This window comes from Mastigoproctus giganteus, chromosome 8 (assembly GCF_048544385.1).
Source record: "Mastigoproctus giganteus isolate SK-2022 chromosome 8, ASM4854438v1, whole genome shotgun sequence".
Lineage (NCBI taxonomy): Eukaryota > Metazoa > Arthropoda > Arachnida > Uropygi > Thelyphonidae > Mastigoproctus > Mastigoproctus giganteus.
In genome coordinates, this window is record NC_143582.1 from 46,889,700 (window position 1) to 46,914,686 (window position 24,987).

The 24,987-nt window shown below is 35.4% G+C and overlaps 1 protein-coding gene across 1 annotated transcript in view; it reads right to left on the reverse strand.

Moving 5' to 3' along the window:
- Window positions 1-3,950: 3,950 nt before the first annotated feature.
- Window positions 3,951-24,987, reverse strand: part of LOC150081509 (uncharacterized) — an 83,746-nt gene continuing 62,709 nt past the window's right edge. Inside the window, exons 5-7 of the mRNA XM_090379349.1 lie at window positions 20,499-20,549; window positions 15,975-16,049; window positions 3,951-4,551 (exon numbers count right to left, since the gene is read on the reverse strand). Coding sequence (XP_090235475.1) covers window positions 4,240-4,551; window positions 15,975-16,049; window positions 20,499-20,549 — 438 coding nt within the window. The 3' untranslated portion in view covers window positions 3,951-4,239. The remainder of the gene's footprint in view (window positions 4,552-15,974; window positions 16,050-20,498; window positions 20,550-24,987) is intronic.

Sequence of the window (24,987 nt, forward strand, 5' to 3'; positions counted from 1 at the left end):
CCCCATTCTAAGGACCTTGCATTACAATTTTGTGAAATTTTATTCCCTTTTGATTTTTTTTCTACAAGATTTTACCATACCTTCAGATTTTAAATATCCATACATGCCAAAAATGAATTTAATACCTAAATGGTTAACACTTTAAATTCGATTAAAATCATAATAAAGTCACATAAGTCCTTTATTTTCACACAAAATACACAAAGGGTGCTTTAACTAGCAAAATATACGAAGAAGTACAAAACCCTCATAAGGTGCCAAAACACACACACACAGAAGAGAGAGACATAACTACAAATAAGGCACACAAGTCATTTCTTATGATCTAATGATTATTAAAAATAACCTTCAAAATGACAACTTATATGATTCAAAGCGAATACAGCAAATGAACAAAAACAGATTCTGGGTTGCCATATTCCAGAGCAACACCATCACTGCTTCGGTAAAATATAGAAACTCTTGAAAAGGGAATATTATTCCAATGAAATCAAGTTTTGAATTCTGAACCTATAAACAAAACATAATCAGGGTGGCATTAGTCTGGTACACAAAATAATGAAATCTGTCTATTTAGAAATTTAAATGAATTCACTCCTTAACAAGGAAAGCTGTTAGGCAAACAAGCATTTCTTACATAAAAAAAAAAAAGCTTAGAGCCCCAACAAAGTTAAGAAGGAAAATGTGAATGAAATTTCTTCCTATTAAAAGACCATAAACAGTAGACATGAACTTCGATATACTGATGCTTCTGGCAAACGATTAAAAAAAAAAAAAAAACTACACATGTAAAACAAGTCCATGCACATGCTCAATTCTTATGACACCGGGAATCAAATTTGATTGGACAATTACATTTCTATACAATCACAAAAACTTCCACACAAAAAAGGAAAGGAAAGGGAAAAAAAAATTTCTACATATTATGAAAGGAGTTTCCATCAATAACATATTTAAAGGAATTTGATTTTTTCAGCTTACACTTATTCATATATATATAATTATATATAGAAAAGCAATAATAAAAGAGAACTAGTTTCTAGTTTTAGAATTTGAGCAATGTGCAATATTCAGTACACAGCATGACATCCAAGAAAATCAATATTTACAAACTCTCATACCATTCCATAATTGATGACAAACCTTGTCTGTGAAAATAAAACGAAATTAGCATGCAAAAATAAACTCTTCTGATGTTTGAAATAAGACATGCTCATGTTAATATTTAATAGAAAAGAATGAATAGTGCACTAAATATTTTCCAGTACTTCTAGTTCATAATCAAGAAACTTCAAAGATGTACAAACTTCTCAAATGGCATGAGACAGATACCACCACCCTCAATCACAACAAAGAATTAGAATGCAACTTTTTATTGGCAGTAATAAGGGTATTAAGTTCAAAAAAATTATTAAAAACTGCAATACTTTGCATTTGTATGGTCTTTGTCAAGTTTCATTGATTAAATAACTAAAGTAGTAAACTATAAACTACAATGAGTCTCTTTCCATACTGACAGTATATATATATATATATATAATTTTTTTTTTTTTTTTTGCAACAAATGTACACTGTTGTGTACATGGTAATATAATTTGAGTATTAAGCCAAGATTTTCATATATTGTAGGAGGTAAATTTTACAGGGGGTTAATTGTAAAGTATATGGATTATACAGCATAACATGTGAATATGTACAGCCAGGACTTCAGAATTTACCAAACATGCAAGGACTATTCAGGTGTGTGCAAATATGAAAATTTCCTTCAAAATCTGATAACATGCATAAATAAGACAATCATTCCCAACTTGTTGCTTATTTGGTTTTTAGCAGAGCAGTATGCCAAGTTTTCAAAGCAAGAAAAGCAAATTTCATATATTTAGGTGATACAATTTTATATCAGGAATAACTTAATTTTCCTGCTTTTTCCTTGGTATATTTTAAGTCATTTAAAATGTATTTTAATAAACATACAGGGGTCTTTATTTCCTCCACTTTTCAAATGGTCCATATGAGTTGCTTGTGAATGCTTCTGAAAATTTTACTACTTTATGACAGCCAGATAACTGACATGTATAAAACTGTCAATTGACAACAATATGGATATAGCATTTCTACACAATGATCAAATAGCATTACTGTTTCAAAATTGATTTGCTTTTTTTTTTTCTTTCTTTTTTTTGTTATAGGTACTTTTAACAACTCCAGTGGTAAAAATATGCATGCATCTTTAAAAATATATATACTAATAGAAAAACTGTTCTCTCACAAAATATTAAACTGATATTCAACTCCTATGCTTTTATTAAAAATATTTATTTTCTTTTGTTGAAAACATATATTTCAATAAAAGTACTTGTGCTGAATAATCATGTGCAACCCATCCCCGTCTTCTAAGAGCAACTTCCTCAATGATTTAGCTTGATTGCTAATGTCAGAACAATTTAAATATCAAGGTACTGTTACGTAAATAGGACTTTGGGTTCCAGATTTAAATTGAAAATTAAATATAAAAATAGCATTAACTACAAAAACTACAGTTGTCCCAGCAACCCTCAAAAACCTTTATATATATATTAAAATAAAAAATATATATATATTATTTCATTTTTAATAACCAAGTTCAAAATGCTCCTTTATTTTCTAAATATTGAAATTAAATTTTCCAAAATTAAAAGCCAGAAATAAAATACCATTCCATTCTTAGTGGATAAAATGTGATACACAGTATACGGAATATGAATTAAAAGTTCCATGAAAACCTTCAAATAATACTCACACATACATACATTATCACAATTTACAATGTTTTGAAAAGTTCTGACAAGGTTTATTACAGCCTATTGAAGTCATGCTTTTGTAATATATATAAAACACTGAATGCACTCCAAGCTAATAAATAATGTTAGATGGGTGTGCAAAAAATTTACAAAATTCTGCATTTTAATTGTTTAAAAATTGCATACATATTATAGAACACAAAGTTACAATATTGTGTCCATATACTACATATATTTAACAGGACAGAAGATTTGTTACTGAGTCCTATTACTTTAACTTAATATTTAATCAAATGTATACATATAAACCACTGCTCTCCCCCTCCCACCCCACCCACCAATTCCACCCAAAGTCTATAAACCATATACCCCATAATTTCTAACAATATGGCATAACCACATATAACAAGTCACAGAACAAACATGATTTCATTGGGATCCTGCATGATACAGATATAATTGTAGGATTTTCTAACAATGTGAAAGCATACATGCACATGTACACACGCACACACAACACACAAGGTGGATGATGATTAAAATAAAATAAAAAAATAATAATAAAAAAAGTTGAGGACAATGGAGAATGACTAACAAGTGTATAGTAGTCAATTTGTACTGTCAAAAAAGAAAGCAGGTCTTCCCTTTATATAAATAAAGTCCAGGTAAAACTTTATAAATGTGAAGTGCAAAATTAATGAACACATAAATAATAACATCTGGATGAGACATGAGGAGATAAACAGTTTTAAGAAGCTCTCTAATAACAAGATGTCATTTGCCAAGCAGCATTCCCACACAAAATAAAAAAAGGTTCATGGTTCATATATTTAGGCATTTTATAATGAAACAAAGCAACAAATAACCATTAGCAATACCAGCTGGGGAAAAAAAAAAAAAAAAAAAAAAAGCTAAACTATACATCAGTGCACAACATAGTAGAGGGTTGCTAAAAGTTATTCTGTAATTTTTGTAATCAAATCAAGCCAACAGTTATGTTACAAGAGCAAATTGTTAATAAATAACTAATTCTAAACCGATAGAAAACCTTGCAATGAGTACAAAATATCCAATACCAATGGCTTTCAATTATCTGTTCAACCAAGTGATTAAAAAGAAAAGTCAGTTAAGTAGTTATTTAAATATATATATATGATTTTAAAAATTGCATCTGTTAAAAGAGGGAAAAGTGTAATTTAATAAAAGCTATTTTTTCTCAAATTTCAGTCCTCTTCCTGTAAAGATTCCTATCATGAAGAGTAGTGCTGATTGTTAATATATGACATCTAGTTGTTTCTATAAGTTAGAAAACCTGGATGGTGTGGGTCTAGAACTAACAAATGCTGTAATGATGGTTTCCAATGGTGGTTTATAAAAATGATTTGATGTTATGGCTTTTCAAAAGTTATGTAAAAATCAATGGGTTAACAACAGCAATGACTGCACGATTCAACCTCCCTCATGTTTGAGACCTGCTACTTTTCCCATGACGACCTTCTTTGTGTTTCTTGCTCTCTTTGCCTTCTTTCTTTGACTTGGACTTCTTTTCCTCTGCTTTCTCAGGTTTTTTCTCTTCCTCCTCCTCTTCATCATCTTTAATTTTATCTCCTTGCCCTTCTTCTGTTTCACTATCTGAGCCAAATTTCTTTCTTTTGATCATTCTTCCACTTCGACTACGCTCTGGCTGTTCACCACCACCGCCACCCCCGACAACTCCTCCTCCTCCTCCCTTGGCCTGTTTTTTAGCTTTGTCCTTCTCACTAGTCATTTTCTATAAATGTAGCACAGGTAAGTACAAGAAGAAAAGGTATGAAATATTACACAAAAAATTAACATTATAATTAATTAAATTACAAAAGAATTTCAGGGTTTGACAATCACAATGACCTTGTAAAATGCAAAGTTACAAAGCCTTCTTTTAAAATAAATAAATAAAATTAACAGAATAATTTGTTAAACTGTATGTCTGCTTGTCAGTGTGATATCAATATATCCTTGTGGAAAATTATTTAAAAATTCTCATACAGTGCCATCTCAATCTCACAACTTAAATTCAGAATTGTTTTTACTATAGTAATGGGAGGATACTGAAATCACTGTTCCTGGTCTCCACCAGGAACAGTGTCTAATTTGTACAGCTTTTTACACAAACTTTTTTTTTTTTTTTTTTGTTAAGTAGTTTTTTTTGTAGTAAACTGGATAAATAAATCTCATTTGATTTGTACACTGAAAAATATTACACACTGATAATTCAATATGACAATTTATTCAAAAAAAGCTGAATACGGTGCTGTCAATCTTGTGAACTCCTCTGACCGTTTGGTCGTCCCGAAGTATAAACAGAAAATTTAATTTAATTTAAAAAGTAATCCAAATTTGCTAACTGGAATTTACACAAACTCTGTTGCCAAATGAACCTATAGCAAGGCAGCTCCTGGCAGAAGGAATAATTGTTCTCTGGACAGTTTCTACAGTGCTAATTGCAGGTATCAGCTAGCATTATTTCTGGACCTAAGGAGGAGCTCAACCTGTCATTGGCAGTCAGCTCTTTGAGGTTGTCTACATTATTATCCCGACTAATCTCCTGAAACCAATTAGTACGAGGCATGGAAATACAAACTTTGTCCTGGTATGCTGCACTGCCTATAGTTTTTGAAATGGATCACGCATTTGTGTTCGATGCAGTGTTCAACAGAGATGACAATCTGCAACTGACTTGTGACACTCTAGAAAGTCACATCACTCCCCCACCCATTCCTCAACCTAGTATCATTTGAATGTTATTTCATTCTAACAGAGTTTATAGTAGGATTGCCCTATGTAGCAAACTGATGAAGTATACCCTGTTTCACTGTCTCCTCCCACGTGTAAAATACCAGAAATTATTTTTTCTCAAGATAATTTTTCAATGAAGGGCAGAAAACTTCAAACATCCATTCACTGAAGACATATCTTGTAACCCAGGTCTTCTTGTTACTGTGCCAAGTTAGTGATACACAAGCAAAGGCTTCGGCTTAAAATCCCCAGAGGCACTAGCATCCCAAAGGAGTCGAGCCTATCGTTCATAGGCTTATGCCCAGGAAAACCAGCCTCATCCTTAGTGATGTATGTTCTCTTGGGCATTCACTTCCAGAACACACCAGTTTCAATGTTAAAAACTTGCTGGAGAAGATAACCCTCCTGATCAACCAGCTCTTGGAATTCAATTTTAAAGGCCTCCGCTAGTTCTTTATCAGAACTGGATACCCCTCCATGCCTTACAACACTTTTGACATTCTCCCTGTTTTTCAAAGTGCCCAAACCAGCCTCTGCTTACTTTGGTCTTCAAAGCACACAGCAGCACTGGCTGATGGGGCTTTTTTTTTTTTTTTTTTTTAGTTTCAGATCATTAATGATCTAATTAGCACATTTAGGTAAATTGTCTAGGCACTGTGTCATCCTGCATCTGCTTTTCCCTTATCTATATTAACAAAAGTACAGTTGATTTTGGTTATCTGGGACACATCGGGACTGGTGCATTTTGGCCCAATTATCCAAAGTTTCATAAATAGTTAAAAAACACAAAGGACCAGCTTTACAATTGGTTCACTGTACAATCAAATCATGGTACAATAGAGTCACCATAGTAAAGTGCCGTTCACTATATGATGTGTAGTAAGTTCCGGTCATTGTGATCACATTTGTGAATTGAATTTTAATTCTATTAAACAGATTCTAATTAGTGAAAATAGGAAGAATATTATCCACAGACTATAAAAGTAAAGGTAATTATGCACAAAACCTTACCAATTAAAAAATTAAACGATACGTGAAAATCGGAATAATTAATACGTACTGTAATATGTACATACACCTAATTCTGTTTTTGCACGAACTTTTTTTACATGAATTTGGTTTAACACGAATTCAAAATAAATATTTCATTCTCTTTTTACGCGAGTCATTTTGATTTAACACGATTTCTATGAATTTTTTTTTGCCTAAATTCTAAGAAATTTTTTTTTTTATTTGTGGCATATTAGTATCATTTCTATATTACACGCATCAATAGATTGGATAACAGCTAGTATTTGCGTTTTGAAACGCGTGCTTTTGCTTACCAATGTTTACGTCTAGGTATCTATGAATCATCAACGTTTTTATTAATTTTGTGCACATCTACGGTATTCGTGCATTGTATCTTCAGCAGACATGTAGTAGTAAGCTCTATTTCAAAGTGAAAGAATCTTTAGTGAAATTTGTGCACATATAAATTTATTAATTTTGCCGATAGTCAATAAATTGTAAGTTTACAAAATTTTCATACCTTTTTTTATTAATTATAACTGAGATATTTTTCGGTAGCCCTTATATAATGTCGAATAATTCGCCTATTACCAAAATGAAAAGGAAAGCGATTTCTTTGGAACTTAAAATTCAAATTTTAGATCGTCTTGCAACTGGACAAGGGGCTACGTCTGTAGGAAGGCATTTTGGTGTACATGAAGCTACCGTAAGAACTATTAAGAAAAATGAAGCTGCAATTAGGAAGTCGGTATGTTCTGGAACAAAAGTAAGTGTTAATTCATCATCATATACAAGAGATATTGTCAAGGAAAAAATGGAAAAGGCCCTGGTAATGTGGATAGAAGATCAGTCACAAAAAAGAGTACCAGTAGATGGAAATGCCATCAAGCAAACAGCACTAAGAATTTACAGACAGATTAAAGAAAAGGAGCCAAGCACTTCATCTCAGTTAAACAGAAAGTATGAATTTTCTGCGAGTACAGGTTGGATGACAGGGTTTCTTAAAAGGAATGCTCTTCCTAATATAAAAATTAAAGGTGAAACTGCATCTGCAGATGAATCGGCTGCTAAAGTATTCCCGCAGGAACTTGCAAAAATTATTGAACATGGAGGATACACTCCTGATCAAGTGTGGAATGCAGATGAAACTGGTTTCTTCTGGAAACGAATGCCGAACAGAACGTATGTAGCCAAATCGCAGAAAACTGCTGGTGGTTTTAAGGTAGCTAAGGATCGTGTGACCTTATTATTTTCCTCCAACGCTTCAGGAGATCGTATGTTGAAACCACTGCTGGTAAATCGAGCCCTAAACCCACGTTCAATGAAAGGTGTAGATATCAATAAATTGCCTGTTCACTGGATGGCAAACAAGAAGGCCTGGGTGACCACTACTATTTTTACAGAATGGTTCAACAAATGTTTCGTCCCAGAAGTCAGACGTTATATGAATTTGAAAGGTCTCGAATTTAAAGTTCTTCTGATTCTTGACAATGCACCCGGCCATCCTGTCTTGGAACACCCAAATGTACAAATTTTATTTCTGCCACCTAATACTACATCTTTGATACAACCGCTAGACCAAGGTATAATTGCGACAATTAAAACATACTACGTAAAACGAACATTCCAACACGTTTTGGACAAACTGAATGATGAAACACTAACAGTCATTGATGTGTGGAAGAAATTCTCAATTATGGATTGTATCAGTCAAGTTGGATTAGCGTTAACTGAATTAAAACCAGCAACTTTAAATGCATGTTGGAAAGCGGTTTGGCCACAATGTGTAAAAAGCAAAGATCCCATCATCCCTAATACGACCGAATTTCCCAACATCATTACAATGGCACACAAAATTGGTGGAGAAGGATTCGATGATCTATCGTTTGAAGATATTGATGAATTGTTAACCGACAAAGCCCTAAGCGAAGATGAAATATTAGAGGTTGTCCTTGGGACTCCTTATCCCACAGAACGTAGTGATAATGAAGAAAATGATCCTGTTCTAAATGCAGATTTAATAAAAGAAGGTCTGGAACTGGCTAGAAAATTAGGTAATCATTCTGTCAAACATGACCCTAATGAGGAACGCGCTGGGAAGTTTCAACGCGAACTGAAGTTGTTGACAGCCTCTTACAGAGAATTATATAACGGACTAACCAAAACACGAACACAACGATTAATAACTGAATTCGTTCGTAAAACCGGTGAAACATCAGCACCAGAGGAGATTCGTGCTGATTTTGCTGAAGAGATCACAGAAAGAATTTCATTAATAGAGGAAGAAGACGATGTCCACAACATTTCTAGTGATGGCAGTGATATTCCAGTCGTACGCAAACGTATGCGCCGTTTATTATCAGAAAGTGGAAAATGAATAAAATCTTGTTATATGTAAAACAGATTTTTTTTGTTCATGAAGAATTTTTTTTCATTTCATATGCATACAAATTTATTTTAGTACATTTTAATTACATATTATTACATGCGTATTTTGTTGAAATAAAATAATAAGCTTAAAACGAATATTTTATGTGTTTTTTTTTAATTATTTTTACTGATTTTTTTAGATCCGGAACCAATCTTCTTTTCTTCCATAAATACAATGTCTTTTTTTACACGAATTTTTTTTACACGTATTTTTCAGGAACGTATCTATCGTGTAAAAACAGAATTAGGTGTACTAACTAGTTGACATTTCTGGGTGGGTGGGGATTAAAATTTAAAACAGTAAAAAAAGATACGCAATCAATAACAAAAAACTCAGCACACACAAACTGCAAGTAACATGATACGTGCAAGTGAAGAACAGAGTAACAAGTTACAAAGCTTTAAAAATAGGAATGTAGAGAAGATTCTGAAAATTCATTTTTTTATATGATTGAAGATTCCATGGAAGTGCAAACACATTTCACCATAATAACCCACAGAATTCCAGCTGTCAGTATTATTGCAAATTCAGTAAGATCGAGTTTACTGTTCGTTTATGATAGATTTCACTAACAGAAAAGCCCAATAAACAGGTGACTGCTAATTGTTTTTACTGTTTTATGGTTGTGACCTCCAGAAAAGCAACCGAACCACATGGTACAGTTGGAGGCAATCCTAGGGTAATCTCCAGTGCTGCGGTCTCCTGCCCTGATTACACGGCATGTTGTCCCAATCAAGTGAAGTAAACCCTGGCTATTTTCTCGACTGGGTTCTGTTTAAGATTTTCCCCAACTGGAATCAACTGTATTTCCACTGCCACAATAGTCTCTGCCCTTATGCACCAATGTGGAACCATCACTAACTTTAGCTCTCTATAGAATGGCCCTTTATTTATTTGTAGAAATGGTTGATCAAGGGAAACCATATTCACACACTAATTTTAGTCTTTTTTTTTTTTTTTTTTTTCCCCAATTATCATCTCCTGCTTCACTTTAATGGAGATTATTCTTACCTTGCACTTTAGGAGCCATGGCTATTAATTTCAAATTATTAATTAATATTTATTAATTAAATAAATTACTAACTACAAAAGTAACTCTAATTTAATTATAATTAAAAAATGCACTTTACACCAAACAACCACATCAAATAGAAGATGAACAAAGAATAACAATGTTCATTATATATTTCAAAACAAAGCAGGGATGCTGTACTGAACAATAACAAAGATGCTGATTGGCCAAGAGTCCACCCATGCATTGTTCCCAGCTGTAACAAAGCTCTTGTGGAAGGTAAATCGGTTCTTGAGAATACTGGATGTTGATGCTAATGAAAGTCAAGGCCCCAACATACTATGAAATAACCGCACATAACAGAAAAACAATACTATTACCACGTTTCTACTGTGCAACATAGATTAGCACAGCACATCTGATGGTCAATTTGTCAATTTTAAAATAAGCAGAAATTGTTAATACCCCCCCCCCAAATTTTTTTATGAAAAAAATTGGTCATTTTTAGCATTTTTCACCAAGAAACCCTCCCCACCACCAAGAGGATGGAAAAACCCTGTTACCAATTGTGGTGAGAAGAGATCAAATCAAGCAAACAAGGTTCTCTTGACAACACTCTGGATTCATAAATCAGGAGTGCGTTGGCAAAAATGTGAAAGTTTATACCTTAGACCACCAGAAAGAAGAGTTTTTTGCATGTCAAGATCTTTCTCAACATGCTACTGCTATTTTTAAAATGATGGCCACGTAAAATGTGCCAAATTTTATTACTTTCTTTATATTTATAGTTTATTTCACCCTGTTAAAGTTTTAGCCCTTTTAACTGTGGATTCATTTCATAATAGGTTTGCAATCTATATATGAGATGTAATCAAGATGTTTAGGGATGAACACTGATATTTGGGAAATGATGCTTATTGGCCATTCAGATGACTCTCCTTTGAAGTAGTCTCCTTGAAACTGTACCTACTAATTACAGCATTGGAATCAGAAGATACATATAAATCATATAAATGCAAATTGAGTGATATGAATTACAAAATAAGTGCTAGGCTTATTTTTGAATTTATAGTTGTTCCTGTATCAAATTCTGAATAATTTCCTCAATCATTTCATATATTTAAGCTTGAAATGGGTAGGGGAAACAGGATGCTAAATATGGCAGATGGGTGTGCTAGAGCAGGGATCGGCAACCTGCAGCTCTTTGAACATGTAACTGAGGCTCTAAGTTTTAGCCCACATGAAGCACAATTTTAAATGGAGTTAGAGGACTTAAAACTCCTCCCAGCTTGGGCTGAGGTGTGGCTCTTCGGATTCTCTCTCTTTTTTTTTTAATTAGATCAAAAATGGCTCTTCACACTCAAAAAAAAAAAAAAAAAAAAAAAAGTTTCTGACCCCTGTATTAGTGATTCAGTGCTTTACAAGAAATTCTTGAATAGAAAGTGCCAATTCACAAAACCCACCTTTCCAGACAGTCTCCAAACAGCATTGTGTAATCTCTGTAGAACTGTTCTGTAGTAAGTATTCTGGTTCACTGTTTCACCACACAGATAAAATTCATAATGATAAATGCCATATGAGTTTGAAAATAAAAAAATTAAATTAATACGATAAGCACAATTTTCAGTTGAGGTTTTCTTCCTTTTTTGAGCCCTGGAAAGGCTAATTGTCCACCAAGAGAACTGAGCATGTATTTCAAGGATAATGGCCATACATCCATGATTTGTTACTAGTAATGGTTGGAAACAATGTGGCCAGCAGTAACACACTTACAAGGATACTGACATACAACACGCAAATTTGGCTGAAATGTGTTGCATTCCAAAATCTTGTATTAAATCAATTGACATATCCAGTTTGATCAATTACTCCCGATCAGACTGCAACCATGTGCAACTGAATCACTGCTTTTTGAAGGTGAAGAGGAGCCAGAGCAAGGATCATCCTCAACAGACAAGTGGCAGTCTAAACTTTGGAAACCACTGAAAGGTCTTTAAAACAACATGTAGCATTTTCTACAAAAGAAAGATAAAAAAAAAAAAAAAAAACCAAAACAGGTTTGTGGGTTTCTGTTGCACTCTCAATCCCAATTTGAAAATTTGATGCAAATTCACTGCTCATTAAAAGCACTAATTTTAAAATGCAAAGAAATACAGAAAACACCTTCCAATTAAACACAAAGTGATTCAGATTAACTGTAGATAAAAGGCTGATCCATTAGCTGCTGTATGAATTGCTGAACACGTTTTAACGTTGCATCTTGCTACAACACTGCAATTTGAAGATCATAACTTCCCAAGCTTTTCTGACCACACCTCACATTAGGAAAATCAAATTTGTCACGTTTTAGCAGTGTGAGACCAGAATTTAATTCCTTGAATTTGAGTATGTCCAAAGAGTTTGAATTTGAGTATGTCATTGCCAGCAAAGGCTGGTTCCAGAAATTCAAGAGGCATCATTCACTCTGTAATATAAAGATTATGGGAGAGTCTGTTTCAACTGATCACGAGGATGCTAAGGCCTACTCTGCGCAACTCAAGATGCTCATTGAGGAGAAGGGATCTGGACCCGAACAGGTTTTCAATGCCAACGAGATGGATTATTCTGGAAGATGCCTCAGCATACCTATCTAGCTGTCGAAGAGAAGGAGGACCCAGGATTCAAGGCAGCACGAGACCAGGTTAAGCTGCTAGTTTGCAGCAGGCCATATGACAAAGCCTGGCCTAATTTTCTGTGCACAGAACCTAAGAGCTCTTAGAGGACGTAACAAGAATATACCACCTGTGTACTGGATGTGGTATGCAAAAGCCTAGACGATGAAGAATCTCTTCCTGAACTGGTTCCACTACTGCTTCATCCCAGAAATCAAGGAATACTTAGAGGAAAAGGTACTTCCATTTAAAGTACTCCTCCTCGTGCTGGACAATGCCTGAGGATGCACAAGACTATGCAAATGAAGTCACAGAGGTGGTATTTATACCCCCTAACACTACCTCCCTTATCTAGCTGCTCAACCAGGAGATAATCAAGGCCAAGGACAACTACATGAAGAGGTGTATGGACCAAATTGTTGAGGCCATGGACAGTGATGACAACCTCAACATTATTCAGTTTTGGAAGGACTTCACCATAGCTGACAGTCTCTTCCTAATAAAACATGCACTGGTAGACATCAAGGACAAGTTTGTAAACGCCTGTCGGAAGAACGTGTGGCCCGAGGTTGTGCGTGACAAACAGTGCAAGAAAGCCATCACAGAGATAAAGGAGCTGGCCAGGAGAATAGCGGGCGTAGGTTTCGAGGACATCAATGATTTAATTGATGGACAGGCAACAACACTAATGAATGATGAAAAGCCACGCCAAGAGAAGAAGTTCGACTTGGAAACTTATCACAGGCAATGCATGACACCAAACACCTAGTGGGCTTTACGAATACAACAACATGATTCATGTAACGAAAGCCTTGACAATATTTTAACATCATACACAGCAAAGTTCAACAGCTCAAACAAAAGACGCAGCAGCTTCCCATCACAATGTTCCTGAAAAGGACAACTTCTACATCAGCGCCTAAAACTCCTTGTACCCCCGATCTGGAAGACTCTACATCACCCAACCCTGCTTCTTCAGCCCCTGAGACTCCTACTACGAAATCATGTGGCAAATATCCTGTTATTAACTATGTAAAAGTAATAAAATTTTGATGCAGTATTTTTGAAATATGGGTCTAAAATGTTACTCATTATTGTAAAACACAACCTTTTAAACACATTTCTGTTAATTGTAAATAGTTGTTATGTTGTTATTTGGTTTTTAGGAGCATTAGCAACTACGGCCATATTGCTCCGGGATATGCGGTGGTCATTCCCTGACCTTTCCGCATCCTCCGTATTTGGTGGTGACGGGCTCGAACCACATTCTAATCAAGAAGCGTGTGTTACGCACTGCTGTTCCTTCCCACCTGGCTACGGAGGCACCTGTAAATAGTTGTGTAATCATATGTAGAAAACATCCGAGGCTATTTGGGTGGCTCACATCTGGTGAGTATGGGCTTGGCACACCCAGGGTCCTGAGATGGATATCATCATTCTTCTCTTCCTTGGTGATTCCTTTCTACTTCTCTCTCTCTCTCTCTCTCAGGGTAAAAGGGAATTTTTTTTTTTTTTTTTTTTTGGCTGGTGCAGCATAAGCCTCGGGCTTCCTTGCACCATATGGCTAATAATAATAATAATAATAATAATAAAGCACATAACCACCACAAATATGGAGACTCAAGGTTTTTTCAACTGACTATAATTATAAAAACAGTGGGTGAGGTTGGATGGAAGCTGGCATTTTGCCTCACATACAAAAGGTCCATTTTGTTAATTACATGGAATTTCTTTTATAGAAAAAAAAGTGCACTTATTCTATGGATCACAGGGTAACTTTGAAATTTCAAGCACTATTACCAAAGACATAAATATCACTGAAGCTGTGGTTGTTTGCTTTTAGGCACATAGCAACAGACCCTGCTGCACCAATGTATATTATGTCTGTACAAGTGTGCTCACTTGCCAACTGACATGTGCAGACTGAAAAACTTGGAATAACTCACAAGCGAACACCAACACACATACACACACACCACCACCACCACTGCCTCAGATTGGCTACTATTGCCTTTAACTCAGACCTTTCAATCATGTGAAAAGTACTGAAACCACGATACCGTCACTGACGGTATCGTGGTTTCAGTACTTTCATTCACTTCATTCACTACCAATGAAGCCTGGATGAAATTCGCTCCAGCTACATGAACGATGTCCAGAATTTTGTAGTAACCAAAGAATTTGGGAGGAGAAAAAAGAAAAAAAAAACACCAAACCAAGCTAAGATTGCACAACTAAACAAAGTTGGGCTTGGGTAATTGGAGAAAGAAGACTGCTGAATTGATTGCATCAGGTGAGACAAAAAATGAAGAGCCCATTCACTAGATAAATTGAAAGAATCAGAAAAGGCAGATGGAGATGAAGTAGAAACTCCATTAATATTCCTTAAAGCAAACTACTTCAAATCAATTCATGCATTTAGAGATTATTCAAACAAATGATCCAATTCCTGAACAAAAGTGAGTATGTAGAATTCTATCAACTGCTATAGGAGGCTGGTTTTAGAACAAAGGATTCCACGCAATTGAAAATGGATCAACCTGGTATTCCCAAGAAAAATGTAGCCTCAGAGTCCAGAGAAGACAAAAAATATATGAGCCTAAAGAAAACTGAATAGATAAAGATAAGATCTTAATTTTTAAAGCTTGTTCACAAAGCAAAGGTGACAGTAAGTTTTACATAATCTAAATACTGTACACCATATTTATGGTACTAATAACTGCTTAAAACAGGGTAATATCAGAATATCATTTGATTCTAAATGTATACAAACAAAATATTTAAAGCATAGTGTTTACAAGAAAATAAACATCAATATATAAATATTTTCATTCAACTTCCAACTACCACAGAACCAATTTAGGATGTAAATGGAGGAATGTCTATATTAAGTGAACATAGATATGGATCGTGACTCAAAAAAAGTATCATATCTACAAAAGTCAAAAAAGTTTTGTAGACATGAAACATGTTGAAAATATATTTGTTTCATTATCAGTTTAAGTGAGCTTTCTGGAATAACTTTGTAGCCACCTACTACTAACAATAAATCTTCTCTAGAAAAGTTGTGTGCAGCTTCCTTTAAATTTTAATCTTAGATAACCAATCTAGGTCATTAACCTACGCAGGCTGAAAAGTTTTTATTAAAATAACTTTTTAAAAAAAATCCAGAACAATATAAGTTCCTGTTCAAACACCCACAGCAACTACCAACATTTCATTTTCTGGAGGGAAGGTAGATATTGTTAAACATTACTAAAAGCATTACAGGAAAAGAACAAAGTGCCGTAAATTAAATGGTAAAAACTACTTACTTGTGTATCATCTACATCCTTTTCGTGCTCTTCTTGAGGGTCATGGGTAGGAGTGGATTTAGCCTTTTTGTTTTTCTAGAAGTGTATTAAAAAAAAAAAAAAAAAAAACTATTTCACATGCTTTGCAAGTTCTACTATTCATATTTACCAACTTACATTTACAAATAAAATAAACTACCAACTAAAAAAATTTCATATTTATAAAGTAGATTTAATAAGTTGTAAAAACTTGAATATATATATCTAACGTTGTTTTCATCTAATAAAATCTGACTGGATGTATAAGGCTCAGTTAGATGCATTAAAGACAGAAAGCATTACTAAAAGATGCACATTGAATTAAAATGCATCAAACTTCGTGAAAGCGTAATTTGTTATGGATAACACATGATTGCAGGCTGTACAGGGAACTACACACAGATGTTGCTGTGTAGCAATAAATACAGTGAAAGAGGCATACAAAAAGGCAGCCTAGGAGTGTTAAATGAAAGGATAAGAACCCCTGGAACTAATTATTCTTTATGCATGAATGTCTTTTTAACAGCTGTCATCCTTTGGTCTCTCAATTCAGTGTATATCTCCTTTTCAGATGTTTCAAGGAGATCCCAATAAGCAACAAAGCCATACGATATACTGAGTGTTCAAATGATGCTTTACAAGCGTTGGGAGGGTGAGAACCCAGTGTAAAGGTACCTTAGGTGTAATGAAAAACACTCTTGAATTTGCAATTAAGAATAATAAGTCCACGAAGATTTTAGGAGCACGGTCTTGCCAAAGAATAGATATGACATGATAAAAGCGACTTGAAAACTGAGAAGAAAAGATTTCAGGAAGAAATAAACAGATATGCAGGACTGACTGTTGCACAGGTCTGGGTTACACATCTTTCAGCTTGATGTCTACACAACAAGGATTAGGAAGTAGCCAACTCTAGGGTTTTGGATGCATGATTGTTACAAGATATGGATTGAGAAGTAAATGTTGAGAAGTGAAAAGGTGGAGTGGAGACAGTGAAAGGCAGAGGAAGCATACCATGTGATGTGGAGCAGTTCCACAGTATCAGGTGTGTTGCAGCAAATTGACACTGATGGTGTAGAGGTGCATAAGCTCTTCAAAGACTGTAAAGTATGCTCTTTAAAGATAGAACCAAATATGATACATGTAATGCAAATAATGTACACGTCTGTAAATATGTAAATAGTTTTTAATTGAAAGAGTATTATTATATACAGTTTAGAGTTTATATTTAATTAGGTTTAGAAGGGTGCAGAGTGCCACTATGTATGTCACACTGCCTGATTATCAAGTGTGTGGTGTGGCTAAGAGGTCAATTAAATATTACAAGGTTAAAAAGGTACCTTTAAATTCATTTGAGCAGAACGCAAAAGCACTTTTATTTCTGATAGTTATTAATATGTTGATAATGTTCTATGCAGTGTTACTTTAATTGGATTGCCCCTGAGAGATGTTGCTTAGAGGAGCAGTTCTGAATGTTATACCGAGAAAGTTTCTACCAAGAGTTTCCCAATATATGTCATTTTACCTACTTCAAAGAAGCCACCACCCCCTTCAAGACCCTTCTGAATAAAGGACAACACTTTACCAACCTCCTTTTCTCTAGTTGAATACAAATTAAGCAAGGTACAGGTGACGCCACTTCAGTTCAGGGTTCTCCCCCCCCCCTTCTTTTGTTCATTTCACTTTTTTTATTCTTATTTTCAGGTAGGGTCATGATAGAAGACCCAGAGGAAGAATAAAAATTAATTACTCACAGAAGAAGAGTAAAAAAATAATTTGGTATCATTGAGGCTTTCCATCCACAATAGAGTCCTATCAGGGGACACCCACTAATGAACTAGCAGGTATTGCATGCACAAGTAACACACCAGCATTATCTAGAAGATACTGGTTTTCACCCTGTCCCAGGACCAAAGGGAAGGAAACCTTTGGTGGTCTTAGCAAGTAGACATGCCAGCCGATTGATCCTGATCAATCAAGCTCAGGACCTCCTGTCCTTGTCACTGGGTTCCTCAACCACCAGGCTATCCAGCAAGTCCAGGGATACAGTGCACAGCAAACACATTGGATTCCAGCAATGGAAGTTAAGAACTTATAAGCCAAAAAGAAAGAGTTTTTAGTAGAAGCATCCAGAGTTCTCCTTCCCCACTGTGGATTTCAATGTATGACTTCATATTGTCTGTCAAATATTCTGCCTGTCTCCTCTCCTCATATTTTTGACCGTGAAAGTGAAGGGCAGGAATTGGATACCAGTGATGGTAATCTAAAAACTCAGCATCAATCACCAGAATTATTTTCCTCCATGTACAATGATGCCCACATCAAAGGGGTCAGAGGGGGGGGGAAAAACGATACTTTTACAAATCACCAACAGCTTTTCCGCACATCCCAGGGACATTTGTTTTCTCGTGGGCCTTCAGAAATGCATCAACTACAGAAATAAAAATCACTTTTGGTGGGAAAATGTATGCCAGCCAAGTATTTTTTCATATTATAAAATAAGTAATCTGTAGTAAAATAAGTAATAGGTAGCTCTGGGGAATGATCAAAGATTTCAAAGCCACACTTATGCGGTGCAGCCATTACAATGACAGATTTACGAGCAGACTCATCATCAGGGTGGAACAAGACTCCTTTACTGGGTTATTATTATTAGCCACATGGTGCAAGGAAGCCTGAGGATTATGCTGCACCAGGCAAAAAAAAAAAAAAAAAAAATCCCAAGTTACCCTCAGAGTGAGAAAGAGACAGACAAAAGTAGAAAGGGATCACCAAGAAAGAAAGAGAAGAATGATGATATCCAGCTTGGGTTTTTCCTGTGTTTGTCTTCGATTTTTTATGCAAATGCTTCACAAGGTCTGCATAATATGCCCCAGTTACTGTCTGGCCTTTTTGAAAGTAATCTACTAGCAACACTCCTCCAGCAAAAAGAATCAACTTGGCTTTCTCTGGAGGGGGGGAAGAGAGCTGTATTTCCAGTTCCTTTGTATCTGGCTGAAAGCAATGAACCCATGTATCATCATGGTCACAAACCTTGCAAAGAAATTTGCTGGATTTGTTTGAAAATGCTGCAAATGTTCACACCTGATTTGATAACACTTGTGCTTTTTTGATCTGCTGTCAACATCAGGATGTTAATTTTGTGCTGATGCCTCTTTCATAGCACAAAAAAAAAAAAAAAAAAAAAAAAAACACTCATGTGGTACACACACATTCAGATGAGATGCCCAAGGTGCTGGTAGTGTACTGCACTGTTAACTTCTGGAGTGATGGATGCTGCAGGTTTTCCACTGCAGGGGTCACCTTCCAGGCTCTCCCTCCATGGTTAAGCAGAGGGCAGCAGAATTGTTTCAATTCTGCCGCTGACTGGTTAACCATAGAATAGGAAGGGGCATCCTCCCCCAATGTTCTAATGATATCCTCATAAATTGCCTTCAGCATTAGTCCCTTTCCCCGCAAATGTTGGATGATGGGACTGAATTTGTCCATTCCTCATTCACACAATTTTGTTGATTTCAAGACCTGTAATTAAAAATACATGTTACTGAAATTTTTAACACTATACCACTACCCTTTCATATTCAGGCCACGAACCTTTCAAATGCTCCGTGTATGAGGCTCACTTGCCTAAAGTTATCAGCTTGCTAACATGTATGCATAAAGCATCTATTGTGTTCACCATGTCCATCATTCCACATGTAATTATTTGACTCCTATTGAACCAATTTCAAAACATTTTATACCTGACACTTTTAGAAATGTTTGTCAAGCCATCCCAAATTCCATTAAAATTGAGCCAACAGAAGTGTAGCAAATATATCATAACAGAAAAACTAGATACTGTTTATTTCCTATTGCTGATTGAAATAATGAACAGGCAATGCGGTGGATGCACACAAAAATGGAATACTGTTTTCATGTAAAAATCTATGCTCACTGCTAACATTCCTTAAATGTAACACACTGTGAACATTAATTAACTTTAATCATTTTGATAACTGCAGTTGTTTATATGGCTCTTTTTATCATTTCTGACCTCTTTAAATAGACTTGTCAGAGTTCTAGAAACCCAGTGAAATATTACCCCAAATACTGCAAACAAGCAGAGACTTCAAAATCTTTCATTTCAGCTGCAAGAATTAACTGAAACTATTTAAATCTGTCTTTCCTTTTTTCACTTCTTTCTATATTAGTGTTTTCTACAAATATCATTAAAATGGCATCTATTAAGCAGTAAATAGTAAAAAACCATTGGGAAATGAAACTTTAAAAAGAAATTAAGTTCCTCTTTCTAACACAACAGAAATACAATCCAATATTGAATAAACAAGCATTTGTTCATATTGCAAGTTAGAAATTTTTAAAATTAAGTATAATTGGTTAATTAATCCTAAGTTTGATTAATTTTTAGACTGCAATTGTGATAATAATCTGAATTAAAAGTTACCAATGGGGGGGGGATTCTAAAAATATTTTTTCACAACTACATTTAAAACATTAAGTTACCTTTCCTTCTTTGTCCTTATGCTCTCCTTTTCTCTTCTGACTGCCATCTTTCTATAAAAGGATATTTATTACAATCAGTTGACCCAAAAGTTAAATTTCCAACAACACTAAAATTAAAAAAATATGCTAGCCACTTTATCTGTGTTTCCCTGCTCTACCCAGCAGGCCTTTGAATTTCTCTGAGCCATCAACATCAACTACTCATGAGGCTACTTATTCAAATGATCAAAACTTCTACAAGATAGTCTTGTGTTTCCCAAAGTGTGATCCATAGTTTGTTACCCCTTGAAGTGAAAGAGAGACCATAAAAACATGCAAGTAATTGCATGACCCTATTATTGACTGGAATAAGCGGGAGGGAAGAAGCCGTGAACGCATACATACCTTTAAGAAAATATTGCAGGAGGAGGAGGATGCTGAAGTGGATGACTGCAAAGCTGGCTGGTCAAATAGAGCACAAAAAGATAGCATGGGACAGTTACAGAGCAATAAAAAGTACTGAAGCCTACAACAGGTACAAGTTGATCTGCAATATTCCCACAAATAAGGTTAGGGAAGCCAAGGCTGTGTATGAGAAAGCACTAGCAAAGAGAGGAAAAGAATAGGGACAAGGAAATTTTCATGTATGCGTATGAATACAAGGAAGAAAAAAAGCAAATCAGATTGGAAACTTGTGCACTGGGTGTGGGAAAGTCTTAGACAACCCAGCTGATGTTGCCAATGAATCAAACAAGTACATTTCATCTGTCTTTACTGACAAAAGACCCTTCATGCTGAGAAGAGGCTGTGCGAGTGAGGGCAAGCCATATGAAAATATGGATGTTGTAATTACAGATGATTGTTTATTAGAAAAACTTGAGCATAAAGGCAAGTAAGGCTCACAGAGTTGATGGCATATACCCTGTAGTTTTGAGGGAAAGTGTGAGAGAATGTATTGAACCATTGAGGCTAATTATGGGGGCATCTTTGGACTCAGGGGAGATTCCTTTGGATTGGAGAAGTGCCAATGTATCACCAATACATAAAAGCAGTTCTAGGAGTGAAGTTGGTAACTACAGACTGATTAGTCTGACTTCAGTGATAGGAAAAATCTTAGAGGCAGTGATAAGAGTTTAATCCGGGGACATTTAGGTAGATATGGCATTCTGAAGGACACACAACATGGCGTTAAGGGTAAATCATGATTAACTAACTTATTAGGCTATTCTGATACAGTTACACATGAGCTGGGTTTAGGGAATAATTTTGACAGTTTATTTGGATTTTAGCAAAGAATTTGACCTAGTCCCCTCAAGACAGGTTAATATATAAGCTTGAACAAGTTGTGATTACTGTTAAGATTCTAAAATGGACTGCTGGGTAGCTGTAGGACAGAAGGCAGAGGGGTTGTCATTAAGGGACATTCTTCAGATTACTGTAATGTCAGGAGTGGGGTCATTTGAGGATCAGTTCTTGGACCACCATTGTTTCTCCTTTTCATAAATGACATCAAAAGCGTGATGTCAAAATTTGCAGATGACGTAAAGAATGGCAGAGCCGTTTATGATCAGTGCTCCTTCAGGTTGACTTGAACAAACTTCAAAGAAGGTCAGAGACGTGGCAGTTATGTTTTAATGGTGCTAAATGCACTCAGTTCCAGCAAGAAAAACTTAATTCTTTAACCCCCATTAATCCTTGAACCCATTATCTCTAAACCAGATCATTCCTATGTATACAGCACTCCCTTAACAAAAGCAAAACCTACAGACAGATGATGTGACATCACTCTTACTGATACCTTAGGTGCACATGGGAAGCCCAAATTATAACTGATCCATTCCTTGTTGCCTGTTTAGTACTTCTCTGTAAACAGCACTTCATTATGGAAGTATCTGCTATAAGAATTTACAAACCTCAAAAAGTAGACCCAAAAACATGACTCCAAATGAATTCTATTAATTGTTTTTGTTCCATGTGCTACTTTTTGTCTGATGAAGATGAATTGGTTCTTACATTTTAAAAATGTGAGAAACCACATTTTTATGTAAAAATATATGTAATAAATTGTAAATATGATTCCTGTCTTTCTAACCTTAGGCATGTGCCTTTAATTCAAAAGTAGTTTATATTTTACATATACAAGGGAGTATCAAAACATTTTTCACCTAACCCTGTTCCATGTGTCCACGGAAGATGGGATTTGGAACATACAGTCAGTCCTCGTATAGCACGATAGTTGCATTCCTAGAAACCCTCGTGCAATGCAAATTAGTGCAATATGAACAACAGGCCCTATGGGAAAAATAGGGTTAGGTGCCGACCACCCAAGATTGAACACACATTTGTAACCAAAACATTACCAAACACAATAAATTATCGCTATAAAATACTTACGTATTTTATTACGACTATTACATAATAAAATATTGCTAATGCTTTTGCTTCTATCGTAAGCAAACTTGTTTTTTGTTTGATTTTCTATCCAAACAGATGACAGCCATTCCATCTCTTCCAATTCTTGTCTTAATCTAATGGATTTTAATTACACTTTGAGTTGTTCCTGCTATGAAAGTTGTTTTTATTTTCTCTGCATTCTTTGTAATTCTCGGCGTTGCCTCATTTAGGTCTGTAGCACGTGCAACATCACATGGTCTTTCATTTCGCTCAAAACATTTTACAATTTCATATTTTTTCTCTATCGACAGAGGCAGACTGGCCATGAGCCTTACCGGGGAAACCCTGGTTGGCCCGAGGCCGGCGTGATTTTGGCCATAAACGCTAGTATGAGGCCACTATAAATTTTCCCGGGTAAGAATTTTTGACCCAGTCCACCTCTGTTTATCGATATTGCTTTTCTTTCTCTCTCTGAAGCCGTAGTGTCTTCACCAGGAGATGCTTCCTTTTCACACCTTTTAAGTATTTTACTAATTTTTAGGGAATAAAGCACAATTACAAAATGAGGAGGCACGCTTGATACACATAAACAAAGCTGCGCACGTGTAGCAACTGAATAAACAACACCGTAAAGGCAGAGATACACTATTAACACCTCACATTTTACTAAAGCACATTTCTAGGGGTTACTACCATAAAACAATAAAAACAATTTCCAGTTGCGTTTCTGCTAGTGGAATCTGTTATAAACTGGTAGTAAACTCTAATTGCATTTGCGATAATACCTATAGCTGGAATTGTGTGGGTTTTTACGTTATTATGGTGAAATGTGTTTCCCCTTCACTGATATAAGAAACAAATACATTTTCAGAATCTTCTCTTAATTCCTATCGTGTTGCGTTCGGTTGGGATGATTCTGCGTTCAACTGCCATTTCTTGTAAACAAAGGCAAATCGTGCATAAGCAAATTCGGTTCGTGTTATATAAGATATCGTTCCCCTATTTATAAATCGTAATAAAATGATTGAATTCGCGTAATGTAAACACGTGTTATACAAGGACTGACTGTATATTATTCCTTCTCTATGTAGTCACCACCCATAGCAACATTTCTCCCATCTTTTGCAGCACTTCCTTATGCCATTTTTGTTGAATAGTGTCACTTTGTTGTTGAAACCACGCTTCTGTTGCAAAAAAGTTCTCTGCATCACACAAAAAAAAAAAAAAAAAACACAAACCCCTTCCCACACACTAAAAAAAAGGTTTCAGCTTGGAAAGAGAAAGAAGTCAAAAGATGCCAAGTCAGAGTAATAAGGAGAGTGTGGCAAGATATAAAATCCTAACTTCCAGGCAATACCAGGTAGTGACATCAGTATGGACTGGTACATTGTCGTGAAGCAATAGCATACCTTTGCCGAGCATTTTCTGCATCACCTTTCCTTAATTGCCATGTAGTGTGCACTGGTGGTGGTGGTGGTATCTTTTTCCAAGTAATCTGTGAGAATAATGCCCACTCATTCCAGGCAACTAACTGCAACACCTTCCCTGCAGATGGATGTTTCTGTTATTTTGAAACCTATTTTGTTTCTGGGTCAAAGTGATGTATTCACAATTCATAGTCACCAATTGAGGGGGGGGGGAACAAACAGACCAGGTTTACTATCATACATGGCAATCAATTCATAAGAGGCTTGCTTTTTTCTTTCTGAATTCATCATGCTGAGACATTCATATTCCAATCAGTGAATTATGCTCTCCACTGATGCATAGCTTATCCCAGTCTCAGCAACTATCCCTTTAATTGTTATCCAGCAGCCATCGAGCATCAGTGGTCCAATTTTTCCTACGAATTCAGCAATGTGAGGTGCGGATGAAAGAATCTTCTTATTTCATACACATCCTACTGGCTGAGCAAGCAACTTCTTTCAAAACTGCTTGTGACAAAGGTTCTTTTGAGGTCTGTCACCTTCAACAAAGTGAAATTATTCCCAATCGAGACCTCTAATATATAAAAAAAAAAAAAAAAAACTTCCTCCACCAATTTATTGATTTTAAAATGAACAAATAACTGGCACAGCAACAGTGAGCTCTGGCCATAGCACGTATATTTCTTGAA